This window comes from Ilyonectria robusta (genome assembly GCF_021365365.1).
Source record: "Ilyonectria robusta strain PMI_751 chromosome Unknown BGZ61scaffold_40, whole genome shotgun sequence".
In the NCBI taxonomy this organism is placed as follows: Eukaryota; Fungi; Ascomycota; class Sordariomycetes; order Hypocreales; family Nectriaceae; genus Ilyonectria; species Ilyonectria robusta.
The window spans coordinates 18724-31984 of NW_025764474.1; the positions used below are offsets into that span (position 1 = coordinate 18724).

General features: G+C 42.4%; 2 protein-coding genes across 2 annotated transcripts; one reads left to right on the forward strand and one right to left on the reverse strand.

Annotated features, from left to right (window-relative positions):
- Nucleotides 1–9149: 9149 nt before the first annotated feature.
- Nucleotides 9150–10890, forward strand: BGZ61DRAFT_307043 (uncharacterized protein; the record flags this gene model as incomplete). Its single annotated transcript, XM_046238750.1, has 2 exons — nucleotides 9150–10485; nucleotides 10568–10890. Coding segments are annotated over 2 exons (1659 nt in total), but the record flags the coding sequence as incomplete, so codon positions are not given.
- Nucleotides 10891–11143: 253 nt separating this feature from the next.
- Nucleotides 11144–12805, reverse strand: BGZ61DRAFT_566598 (phosphotransferase enzyme family protein; the record flags this gene model as incomplete). Its single annotated transcript, XM_046255933.1, has 2 exons — nucleotides 12441–12805; nucleotides 11144–12392 (listed from the first exon to the last, which is right to left on the reverse strand). The coding sequence occupies exons 1-2, from the start codon at nucleotides 12737–12739 to the stop codon at nucleotides 11144–11146; spliced, it is 1548 nt and encodes a 515-aa protein (XP_046095730.1). The 5' UTR covers nucleotides 12740–12805.
- Between the last annotated feature and the right edge of the window lie 456 nt (nucleotides 12806–13261).

The following is a 13261-nucleotide window of genomic DNA, read 5'->3' on the forward strand; positions in this document are numbered from 1 at the left end:
CAGCTGGGGACTTTAGGAACTTTCGGATCCACAGAACAACCAGCTTCTTAACACCGCCAAGAAGTCCCATCTTCCAGACCAGCTTCGAGGGGATATCAGCTTCCCTTCGACCTACCCAGGCCATACCAGCTTCCGAGTCGAAATCACAGTAGCCAGCATCCCTGTCTCTCTGCAGCTCGTAGCATTGATTGGGAAAATGACCAGGAACATAGCAGTAGAAGCATTTGATCTGCCTCTGACCATAGTTGGCATTGACGATAAAGTCCTGGTCGTCCCCATAAGGTCCTCTGGGAGCTGGGTTGTAATTGTAATGAGGCTGATTGAAGAGCCTCTGCTTGTCCATAGCATTCTGGACCATGGCTACCAACCTAGCTTCCATGTCTTCCTGTTGACGAGCCGCATTGATGCTCAACCCTTGGACCATCTTGGTAAGGGAGTCGATAGCTTGGTCGGTCTTTGGTTGACTTGGCGGCGGAAAGGAACGTTCCATATCTTCTCCGAGGGCCTCTCATCCGACACAAATTCTCTCTCCCAAGGTTCCTCAATTAGGTCTTTGAATTCCTGGTCCCGTTCGAGTAAGGATATCATGAGATCGACCATGTCGTCATAGGTCTTTGCTTGCAGCTCCTGGACCGAGATATTCTTCCATCTGCACACCCGAATAATGACCTTCCGGGGAAGAGTATGGAAAACGGCGTAGGAATTGCCTTCCTTGAATTTCCCTCCATCCTGGAGAGCCTCGCACAGCTCTCGATGGGTCTTGAGCCAGTTGAGTATCTCAAGATCAGTCGCTTTCCTCATGGACAGGGAGTTCATCTTCAGGATCCTTTCAAGGGGTTGGAGCTGTTGTTCCTCATCCTCCCTTTTGAAGTCCTCCAGAAGCTTCATCTTGACTTCCTCCCAGGTGTCACATTCACAGGCCTTTTCCACCTTCGTCCTGACATCCTCATGGGAAAAATAGGTCAACAGCATCTTCTTTTTCTCATCGGTATGAACCCTGCCTCTGATGTGGTTCTCGAACAACCGCATGAAGCTGGTGACATTGGTCCCTTTGAACTCGCATTTGAACATGTGAATAGGGATGAGGGATCCCAATTCATCGTCCCCATCGGCTTCCAAGCGGCCCTTGTCGTTCGGATTCATCTTGGAATGGGTGCTTGACTCCGGAGGGGTCCGGTCTTGCGAATATGACTCCGTACCGGCTAGGAGAGCAGCAAGCTGTGACTGAGCCAGTTTGACGTATTGGGTTGGGGGGTGGCTAGTCGCGTTCTCAAGCATCTCATTCGATGCTTTCCTCTTCTTCTTCCTCCTTCTCGCCTTGGTGGTGGTGTCAGAATTGCAAGTGTAGTCAGAGAAATCTTGGTCTCTCGGAGAATAATCCTTCTCTTGCGACACAGCCTCAGCAACCACACTAAAATGAACGTCTGACTGCGATGGTATCCCTTCTGCATAGAGAAAACACAGCCAGAAAGAATTGTAAATAAAGGATAAAAGAAAGTCAAAGGAGGGTTGAGTGTCTGTCTCGAGCAGGCGTGGGTTGCGATGGTCGTAAAAATCTCTCAAAATGGGCCAGGAGTGACAGAGGGGAATTGCTGCCGATGATCAAGGTCTTTGCTCGGCGCCCTTCCGTACTTCCTGGCGAAATCTCTCTCTACAGGGCGATCGTCGTGATGATAACTCTCTCCCTGGGTGCTGCTGATCTCTCTGTTTTTTTTCCGCTCCTGGAGTCAAAATCCCCCCCTTATACCTTTCCCCCTAAGCTTTAGGATCCCGACACTGCAGATGGACAACAAAGCTAGCGTGGCTAGACCTCGGTCTTTCGTAAGATGCCAAGTCACAATCATCGCGGTGACGCCTTCCCATCCGACTAATCCCCACGCGTTCTCATTCAGCTGATAGCTTACCGAACAGAATTGGCAGTCTGGGCCTCGAATAGACCTCCCACGGGCATGATTATCCAGGGATATCATTCCATGAGATGCTTTCTGAGCCGATTGTGCTTTCTTTTTCGGTCCAGCCCTCAAAGCGAAGAGTTAGCGTAGTTGTGGTTGGTATGGCCCGGAGTCTGGATCATCGCGGACATCCTCCCTCGCAGGAAGTGTCTTAGACAGGATACCTGGCTCCTCACCGGTTTGATCGGGCTTCCTGGGCTCCCTCAGCTCATGGGAAATTCGGGGAGGTCTCGATCCCCCCGTCTTTCCTTTCCTTTCCTTCTTGCTCTTTTCAAGTCCGGCGGCTTGCAGCGTGGAAGTGCATCAATTGATCCCTCTGATGAGCAAGATCAATTGATTTGCCGCCCCACCGTGACCTCCAATTTAGCAGCAGGAAGGGACGGAAAACAACACCCAACTCATTAACCTTCCCTAGGGGAAATGCACAGAGAGTCGTCGCACAGGCGTCTTGGCCGGTCAGCCCGAAGCTGCACCAGATTACGCGTATGAGGTCGGATCAACCTGAGGCTTATGTCTCCTGATAGGGAAGCATCTCATGAGATTGTATATCGGGTCGGTCGCAGGAAAGTTCGCTGGCAAGGCATCAATGGGGCCTGCGGCAGACCGATATCTGAGGGAGGTTGAAGACGGAGGTTGGACAGGGAACGTAGTGATGGCAAGAAGGCTCAAATAAATCTCTCAAAAATGAAGGCAATCAATTAATAGACTCCCTAGCAGCCTCGAGCCCTTCCGGCCTCTCTGACTTCTAGGAAGAATCTCTGATGAAAGGAAAAACGATGATTTCCCCCAGTGACGGCACTGACCTCCCCTTTTAACCCCATCCGGGTCACCCTAGAGACATCCCCGCTAGCGACCAGCTAGCCCAAGTGTCCCTAACCGCCTGTCACAATAGACATCTTAGCCAGTTAGTTTAAAGCTGCACTAGATTATGTATATAAGATTGGATTAATCTAAGTCTTATATCTTCTAGTAGGAAAGTATCTTATAAGATTAAATATCGAGTTAGTTATAGGAAAGTTTGCTAATAAGATATTAATAGGGCCTATAGCAGTTCGATATCTAAAGGAGTTTGAAGATAGAGGTTGGATAAGAATTGTAGCAATAGTAAAAATAGACTCAAATAAATCTCTCAAAATTAAAGGCAAAGAAAAAAAACAGACTCTCAAGCTATTTAGAGGCCTGCTAGCCTTTCTAACATCCTACTTGAATTTCTAAAGAATTAAAAACTAATGATTCCTTCTCTAACATAGATTTCTTCCCTTTTTTTTAACCTAATCCGGGCTATTTTAGAGATATCTCTACTAGTAACTAGCTAGCTTAAGTATCTTTAACTGCCTATTATATTACTTATAGTATAACTAGCCTATAATATATCTACCTTAAAAATAATAAAGCTTATACTAGCTTATACTAACTTTAAATTTACTCTTAATATCTATAAATTATTATAAAAAGAACTCTTAAATATTAAGATAATTCTTAATATCAACTAGCTATAATAGCTATATAAAAAAATAAAAATAGAATTGAAATTTATTAGAAAATAAATAAAAAAATATTACAATAAAAAGATTAAATAACAAATTGAAATTTAAATTTATTAGACTTTATAAAATTTTAGAAAAAATCTCAAAAAATAACTACAAATTAAACTTACTATTAAAAGTTAAGCTCTATCTAATCTTTTATATTTTATTACTTAAATTAATAGTAGATATTATTTATATTAAGATATAAGATAATAATTAAGAAATAGAAGTTAAGAATAATTAAGAGTTTATAATTAAGATAATTCTTAATATAAAAAAAGAAAATAATAAAATAAAATACCTTATAAAATAGAAGAATTATAACTTCTTAGAAAATATATAAAAACTCTATAAATACCTTATATATTATTAAGCCAAATTAAAAAACTTTCTTAAATAAAAAAATACTTAGAAAATATATATTAAAATAGATTTTAAAACCTTAGCTATATATAGCACCTTCTAAAAGAATCTTATTAATAAAAATAAATATTAAAAAATTATTAAGATTAAAATCCTATTCTAAATTATCCATAGCTAGAATGCTCTTAAAGAGAATAGCAGTAAAAGAAGATTTACTCTACTCTTTCTTATACTCTTTAAGCTTATTTATAAATTAAAGGCCTTTATAAATTATCTCTTTATCTCTTAATTTTAATTTCTAGCAATAAAGATACATTAAATAATTTAAGGCTTTATTTATAGTAGCCTACACTGCTATTATTTACTTCTTAATCTTTTTTTCCTTTTATTCTAAGTACTTAAACTTAGTATTTATTTAGTTTACTACTTAAAGTATTAATATATAAAAAGACTAAGGGAAATAATAAAATTATATATATACCTTAATAAAAATATTAAAATTATTATAAGTATAGTCTTACTAGATATACTTATTATATTAAGATAACTTTTTAATTATTTTATAAAATAAACTCTACTTAAAATAATAAGAATATAATATAATATAATAATTAATAATTTAAATAGTATAGAAAAGAGCTATATAATATTAAGTAATATAATTAAATATATTATTAATTTATTTATAATAATTAAAAAGTAAGTTAGGCTTATTAAAGATAAAGTTAATAAATAAATAAAAAAACTATAAAATCTTAAAATAAGATTTATTAAAGAGAAGATATTATATTATAGCCTAGTTATAACTTATAATTTATTTACTAGCAACCTGCTTTCTATCTACTCTAGATTATATCTATAGCAGCTAGAAAGATATAACTGTTATAAATTTATTTCTTTAAATTAAATAGTTTATATAATTTAGGGATAATATTATCTTAAAAGAGTCTGCTATTATATTAATTAAAAAAGTATTATAATAAGCTTTATAAATTCTAATAGTATATTAGAGATTTAATTTTAAGGTATTTTAATAAGCTTAAAAAGTAAGAATAATATTTAACTCATTATTTAATTATAATATATTTTATAATTAAGAAATAGATAATTAGATATAAAAAGATAAGGTTAATAAATTTTTAACTAACTTACTTAAATAACTAACCTACTTAACATATATATATAGCTTGTGTAATAAATAAGTATATGTAATACTTGTATTATATAGCTAAAAAGATAAACTTAAAATTCTCTAAAATAAGCTATATAATTTTTAAAAATCTAAAAAAAGAGTTTTTAAGTATTTAACTAAGAATGAAATTATATAGCTATTTATTTAGATTTTTAAAAAAATCCTTTATATAGTAATTACTAATTATACAGTGCAAATAAGATTTTTATTAATAAGTATATAAGTAAATTTTCTAAAAATATAAAAAAAACTTTTATTAAATATTTATTTTTTAATAAAGCTAACTTTTAAATTTAAGCTTTTTTACTCTCTTTTTAAATTATAGAGAATTTTATAAAGAAGTTATCTTTTAAGATGTAAATACTAAGAAATTGCAAAATGTCACACAAGCTTATTTATTACGCAAGCTATATATGTATGTTATAGAATATATTATTTTATAATTATATTATATATAAACTAAAACCAGCTTTAAATAATATTAGGATTTTTATATTTAGCCCTCTAATAATTATATCTATATATAAAATATATCTTAAGCTCTAGTTAGTATTTAATAAAATTTAAAGTCTAGTACTTACTAACTGGAGGTATATTATAGTTAGCAAGCAGTTAATTAGCTATATCTTTTATATTATAAAGCCAGAGAGAAAATAATTATAAATCTAGATTAAGAATATATTTAATAATTATCTTCTCCTCTAAATCTATAAATTTATATAAATTGAATATACTATTATATCGAGGAGTTATTCTCTTAAGATAAGTGCTAAGCGTTAAATAACTGATATTGTAGATCCTAGCTGCTACTTATGCACTTAGCTGGGGGTCCTTTTAGATAGCTTTAATAGCCAGGACTATTTGGTTCTCTTTGCTAAGAGTTTCTATAGTTTTTGGTAGAGAAATGGCAGATTGAAAGTAAAATATGTTGTGGGCACGGGCGGGTGGCCAGCTTGCTTATCCAGCCAGCTCGCTTATCATATACGTTACTCTGTAATTTGATAATAATAGAAAGCACTTTAATAGGCGCGATTTTAACCCTATAAGGTGCGAGGGGTTAGTTATTTCTATTGTCGATACTTAACAGCGCTCTCTAAAAGATATTTGCTTAAATTTGTAGCGTACTCTCAGTAGTCGGTGGGCCAGACTTCATCCTGGGGCCACGGGGTCGCCATGATGCCTAAATCGCACTGGGTGATGCGGCAGACACTGGGCTATCAATTGACCTTTTGGAGCGGTGTTGCGGCGCTATAAATGGCTGTTGTTTCAAAAATTCCTTTCTTGCTGGTGATGATGTTTGGTTACAAGAGGCAGATATGCTTGGTGAAAGGAGTGTTGGCCTGTCGATAAGCATCCGGCCTAAGTGAGCGCAGAGCGTAAAGCAAAGAGCTGTTCTGAAAACCTGGTCCCTACTTCTGAGTTAGCGAATTATGGATGTGCTGATTCTGGAGCGGCTACGACGGTGGCCGTTTTCGGCTCCTGAAGGATCCAACAGCTATTTTAGGACTCAAATGATCCTTGTGAAAGACTCCTTGTACACCCTCTTGCATGGCGGCAGATCAGTGGTCACTGAAGATTCTAGAAATGTAACAATTCGAGAGATGTCTTTTCCTTCCTCTTTACGAATCTCCGCCCAATCGCTTGCCCGCACTGTGGAGAGGGTTTGGGTGGAGCTGGAGTGGGGTTGTGGAAGGTTCTAGATGGCAGCAACACTTTTATATAAGGCTGTGCTAGTGACAACAACGACGTCTATTTGTCTTGATCAGCATAAAAGGCTACCGTAGCATGGAGCGACGAAACGTCTTTATCTTTGATCCTGGCACGTCAGATCCCGCCACGCTGTCCGTGAAACCACCTTTGGAGCATTTGGCGGTTGTGACGGGACCTCCTCATGACTTAAACTCCGCACAGCTGCCCTCAAATTCGCAGAGTAAGCTTGCTCAGGCTGGTATGCTACCTAAGCATCAGACCTGGAGCGGCAGAGTCCTGTTTACATTGCCTGAGGGTTCCATGGTCAGCGCAACTGGAAATAGATGATTGGCTTACAGCTTAATCGATTTTTTCCGCTTTGAGTGCAACCCAGATCGGCGGCGCATTTCAGGATCGTCGCATCTACCACGACCACCGCGGGCAACCATATATGCCGCCAGCTCCATCATTAGGATAAGCGGCTGCGGATTTAGGCGTAGATTCAGCAGTTGACACGCGAGCGAGACGATTACCAAAGTGAACGCAACCGGTAACGTGTATGATAGGCGAGCGCGCAGTCGGGCCGAGCGCGCAATTAAACTTTTCACCTTAAATCGCAATTTTTAAAAAATTATTTAAAATTCATACTAAGCTTAAAATAGCTAAAATCTTTAAATTAGGTTAATTAGAATTAAGGTTATATAAAAGAATTCTCTAGAAACTTTTAAAAATTCTTGTATAAAGTTATTAAGAAAAATCTTATTCGCACTGTTTTTTTTTTCTATTTTTATAGATAATATAGTAAATAATTTTTTAAAAAGCTTTTAAAAAATATTATATAATGACTTTTTTAATAGAATATGTAAATATACTTTTTTAAAAGGCTAGTAATTATATAGCCTATTTTAGAAAATCTAAAATTCTTATTTTTAGCTGTACAGTATAAGTGCGCGCTCGGCCCGACTGCGCGCTCGCCTATCATACACGTTATAGGCAGATTTTAAAAGAGGCTGGGGTCGCCGATAAATCACCGCCAACTATAGCGAGCACAAGGAGGAGTACAAACGACATAGTATAGCTCTCGCAGGAAGTGGAATGATACTGTCGTCGGCTAAGAAAGGAATAGCCCTGTGCCTCGATATTCTGCTCGTCAATAAAGCATCCACCACCAGATCGTCTAGATAGAGTATCAGCAGGGACATCAGTTTGTATTTATTTGTTTCACTCTTTAGATAATAATACTTTGCTCTAAGGCCTAGTGTCCCTAATGATTGCTCCCTTGCCCAGTTCGTAGTTCCAGCCTATCCTCTTCTCTATCCTAAAAGGCTCTATGCATTGTACTATGGTCCCTGACTCGGAGCTTCAGGGATCGCCCGTCGTCCCTTGGATATCATCCCCGCTAGGTTGTTTCGTCTTGTCGGCCTACTCTATCTTGGAGTCTGCCGATAAACTTCACGTCACTGTGCTGAGCATGTTGACGCACGGTCACGAGTCTCAATTCACACCATTTAACCTCTTTGCAGAAGATCTAGCTCAGTCTGGCCGTCTCCTATATCATTACACGAAAATATTAATTGCTGTTATGCGAGACTCCCCTTTCTCTCAAAAAAGATAGTCTGGCTCTGCAGGCGGCCAGATATCCCCAACATTTAGTATGGGTTAACTCTGGTTCCTTATAGAAGTTGGTGATAAGATCATGCCGGGCGAAGCTTATCAGTGTCAAGCCTGTTGTCTTATCTAAACATTTTGTCTATATCGCAAACATTAAAAAATCGGCTAAGGAGGGTGTCGCTGGATACTAAACTCCCTCGGGAGACCCTTGTGACTCGCAATATTTAAGTCCTCATTCCTGGCCCATGGCGAATCTTTGGCATTCCAGGGAAGCCAGAAGCCGTCGCCGATTTTCTCATACTCCATCGGCGCTACGTTTTAGAAGCCATGGCAGCAGGCGGGGCTGGTTCGAAACGAAGACATCGAGAAGTTGACAATGGTCCTGCAAAGCGCCGCCGCGCTCCTGATGAGGACAAAATGTCCGAGTCCAGCGATGCCTTGGGCTAGGAGCCTATTGTACTCGGCGGAAGACACGAATGTATCCTTTAGAGGTGCCATAGCGGACTTTTATGGTATGTTTCGGGCCAGAGTATCGGATGATGTGGTCGCCTACAGAAATCAGCCACACACGTGATAACCTGCATCCTCTACTCCCCCAAATGAAACTCTCTTCATCTATGACCTGAACCTCAAGGTCGTTTGTTGACTCTGCCATGATTCTCAATTGCGCCGCTTCAATCACCATCAAATTCAACAGAGTCACGTCGGGCAACTGCAACGGTGCCTTCGACGGCCACCATGGCCATGTCAGCAGCTACGGCCAAAAGTCTCGGCTTAGGTGACACCCTCGATGAGAAAGCTCAAGCGCAGCTACATCACGACATCCTCGGCGAAATCAATGGCCGCATCCACTGCGCCGTCGAAGGCTTCTTCGAAAAGTACTTCCAGTGTCAATTGTGGCCAGGCTCCGCGGAGATAGTTGCCCAAGCCGCTGCCGAAACCGCACCCAAACTTTCTCCTCACTCTCCTTTGGGTGACATTTTCCTAGACACCCAGTCGGATTTCCCTGCCAAACGCAGCATCTTCCTATCTTATCCACCTAGAACACCAGGCCACTCCGGTCAGCACATTTCGCAGCTCTTTCTTGTCCCCTCTGGTTCCGGCCGTGAAGCTACAGATTACACCTGGGCCGATGTTCAGGTTATTGGACAACTTCAGGAGCATGACGGCAGTGATTATCCTCAAGGACTTCTGCGTCTCTGCGAACACGCGCGAGAGGTATTCACCAGCCAGCCGACACGCCTCTTTCTTCACGGTTTTCTCATCTTTGGTTCCACATTGGAGCTTTGGGTGTTCGACAGCGCCGGCTTGTACAGCTGCAAGCCATTTGACGCACGCAAAAACTCGGATCGCCTCGTCGCCATCGTCACCGGATACCTGAGAATGACCGACAGAGAGCTCGGAATCAACACAATCATCGAAAAAGGCGACGATGGAGGCAATTATATCACGTTCAGGGCTGATGAAGAGCTTGAGCCGAGCAGACTCTGCCTCGAACAGGAACCGATTGCGTTCCCCCGAAGGCTCGTAAGCCAGGCTCCTATTTGCTACAAGGCGAAAAGACCAGACTCTGAGGGATGGGAGTTTGTAGTCAAGTTTTCCTGGAGGTCGGAGGCCCGAAGCTCGGAAGAGGAAGTCTTACGACTAGTCAAAAGACGCAAGGTTTGGGGAGTGGTGCAGATTTTTGGCCACCAAGAGGTCGACACCATCACAAATCTCCGCCAAGGCCTGCGATTCGGTGTTCCCCGAGAATTTCGACCTGCCACTACAACCACCAGAGAATCGGCACCACCCATGCTCACGAGTGCAGGCGCGGGTGAGTGTCACGGTGTTATCGCCTACACCGAAGAGGTTGCACCAACTGGCCTCGAGCGTGTCCGGCATGGAACTCATTCACCATTCGATACTCGAACCCTCGGCTGTCTGGTCGTCTCCCCCCTCGGACACCCGTTAGATAAATTCCATCATGTTTTGGAGTGTATTGAGGCCTGCCGTGATGCTGTCAAGGCGCATCGTTCCCTCTACTTGGACGGGAAGATACTCCACCAAGATATATCCAAGGATAACACTATCATTCGCGACAGGGTAGTGGAAGGAGGACCTCGGGGTATATTAATAGATCTTGTCGCACCAGACAGCTACGGCAAAAGTGGAATGAACACTCCGCTAATGCGTAGTGTAATGATGGCCTATACTGGATGTGTCAGATCTCGACTTGGGCATGGACCTAGCCACTGGTCCGCGAAATCCGGAGGAGCTAATTGGGACCAAGGCCTTTATGGCGATCGATTTGCTTCAGCGCAAGCCACATACATATCGTCACGACTTGGAATCCTTCCTCTACGTCTTCTTGTGGATTGCCATCTGCGGAGGCCATAAGCGACTTCCCTCGAAAAGTCGCCTTCAACGCTGGCAAGCGGGAAGTTTCCAAGATGCGGCACAGAGCAAGGTTGAAGATGTAGCGGAGGAAAATTTTCGGGCCATTGTTTCTGAGTTCTCTCCCGCATTCAAGGGCCTTGAGGGGCTGGCTTGGAACCTACGCGACATACTGTTCTTTCCGGTGGAAGGCGGACAGCTTATACAGGGACCACTTTTGATACTGTGGAGGTTGAGCGGCTTTATTATAAGGTGGCTAATGCATTTGATGCAGCTGTATTGATCTTAGTGGATAAGGAGTTGAAAGCTGCCAGAATCTAAGTGGTTAAGAAATATTAAAGAGTAGTCACGGTCTTCTGAGGAGGAAGTCGACGCGTTGGAACCGAAGGTCGTAGAGCTGAAGCAGGGGCAAGACAAGATCTAAGAAGAAATTAGCGAGCTAGAAGATTGGGGGCAGCCACCATCCGTTTTCCTATTAAGAGTCCACCAAGAACAACCACACTTGCCACTGCAACCATAGGTGTGCTTTGTACCGTCCACAATTTAGTGTGCTTTGATGGCAGAAAAGCAGCGGCCATGCTTGAAATACCAGTCCGATAGCGTAGAAGTTTGCCCGCAATACTCTGGCTTTCGCTGCTCGAATCGTATCTAGGCTCGTCATCCTTGAGCTGCTGGAGCTCCGCCTCATATGCGACAGCATCGTCCTCCTTCATTCGAACAATAGACCCACGGATTGGATCAGCCTCGATGAAGGCCTTGACATGTTTGTCCACGTCATCATCCTTCCCCTGGCTTAAATACCGAGAGGCGAACCAGTCAATATCGGTCCAATTCTCTAAAGCATTGGCCACAAGGGGCCTGCCGTCTTCCTTTCGAGTGTTCCACTCTCTGAAGAGCAAGTCATCTTGAAACATATCCAGCTCCCGGGCTTCAACAACACGGAGGAAATCTGACAATCCCTTCATCAGGTAGAGTTTGTATGTGCTGGGTGCAGAAAGGGAAACCGTATCTCGACAGGTGAGCCATAACGGGGGAGTGAAGAACTGAATGGGCACCACACGACTCCATTCCCAATCAATTACGGCGGTGATTCTCAGGCCGTCGTCGACCATGAGGTTCTGGGGCCCTAGATCTCCGTGGACCAGGACGAATGGACCTAGGTCGAGGGTTGGATTTGCCCATTTCTTCGCGTGTTGATGGAAAAGGTGTTGATGATAGAGAACATTAGCGCCCATGCCGTGTTCAATACTGGTCCGACTTTTCAGGAATGCATTCCAGCTGATTTGTAGCCTCATGGCTATATATTCATTTGCTGATATCAACACATCCCTCTTGTCATGATAAGATGATTGCGTGGCAAATGAGTTCAAACCCTCAAGCTGAAGACCATTCGTGTCCACAGTCAAAGCTTGATTCGAAACCTCAAACTCCCCTTTGGTACATCGGGCAAGTCGACCTATAGCGGGAAATTCCAGCCGCCGGAGCTGTATGTAGACGCTGGCGAGGGATGTGTAGAGATTCTTCTTCTGTGTTTCCGTCGCGTGCTTTAATCGTTCTGCCGAGAGCTTTTCGCCTCCAACATATTCCATGATAATAAATGTTGACAATGGGTCGGCTGTCTCATTGCATGAGTACGCGAGAACCCTGGGGATGGGAATGCTTGTCCTTTCTGCAATGAGGCTAGAACCAATTAATATGAGTAGGAGCACAGGGGAGATGAAAGCTTACGACATAGTCGCAACCTCACTGTCTACTTTGCTCTGTAGTGAGATTGCCAGGCATGGTCGTAGGGGTATTTGAACAACCCACCTCTCACCAGAGCAGAATTGGACAAAGAAGCAGATATTGAAAGACCCGCGTGCTATATAGTTGTCGTGCTTAGACGGCTGAAAGAATGCGCAAGGTAAGGCCTCGTCATGATGGGAGGAGGCGAGCCGGCGGATGTCGTCTTCGCGATTGCGTATGGTCTCTTTAAAATCATCACGCTCCCTGTCGATGCGAGATTGCGCAGCACCAAACATTGCCATTGCAAACAATGTGCCACATATCTTGTTACACCCGAATGCTTACAGTGCCATGACTCTCGAGATTTGGGTTCTCAACCTGGCCTGCGAGAGGCGAAGAAAGGGTTGAATTGAAGCTGCTAAATCTAATCAGGCGTGGCCATGACTAAGCTACAGCGAGCTCCACGTGCTGTCAAACCTCGTGACTCCGTAATAGGGGTCTGACGGCCTGGGTCGGGTGCGTCTCACACAGCGAAATGTACGATCAAATGATGCCAATCTAGGCTAATTGAATTGGTGACAATTACGGCCTTAGTAACGTAGTTTTCAGATCATGTCAGACGGAGGGATCCGGTCCGGCCGGGATGAGGAGTTGGCTCTGGCTCGACGCTTCGTCTACCATCGCCTTGTAAACTACGACTCGGTGCGCACTTTGGGGAATCGCAAAATCTCGCCTTCGGAGCGGTCAACGGAGCATGGCATTTGCAGTGGGAAGATTGAATGGAAAATGTCTTCTGCCAACACATGCCTGGCCCACCCTCCTGG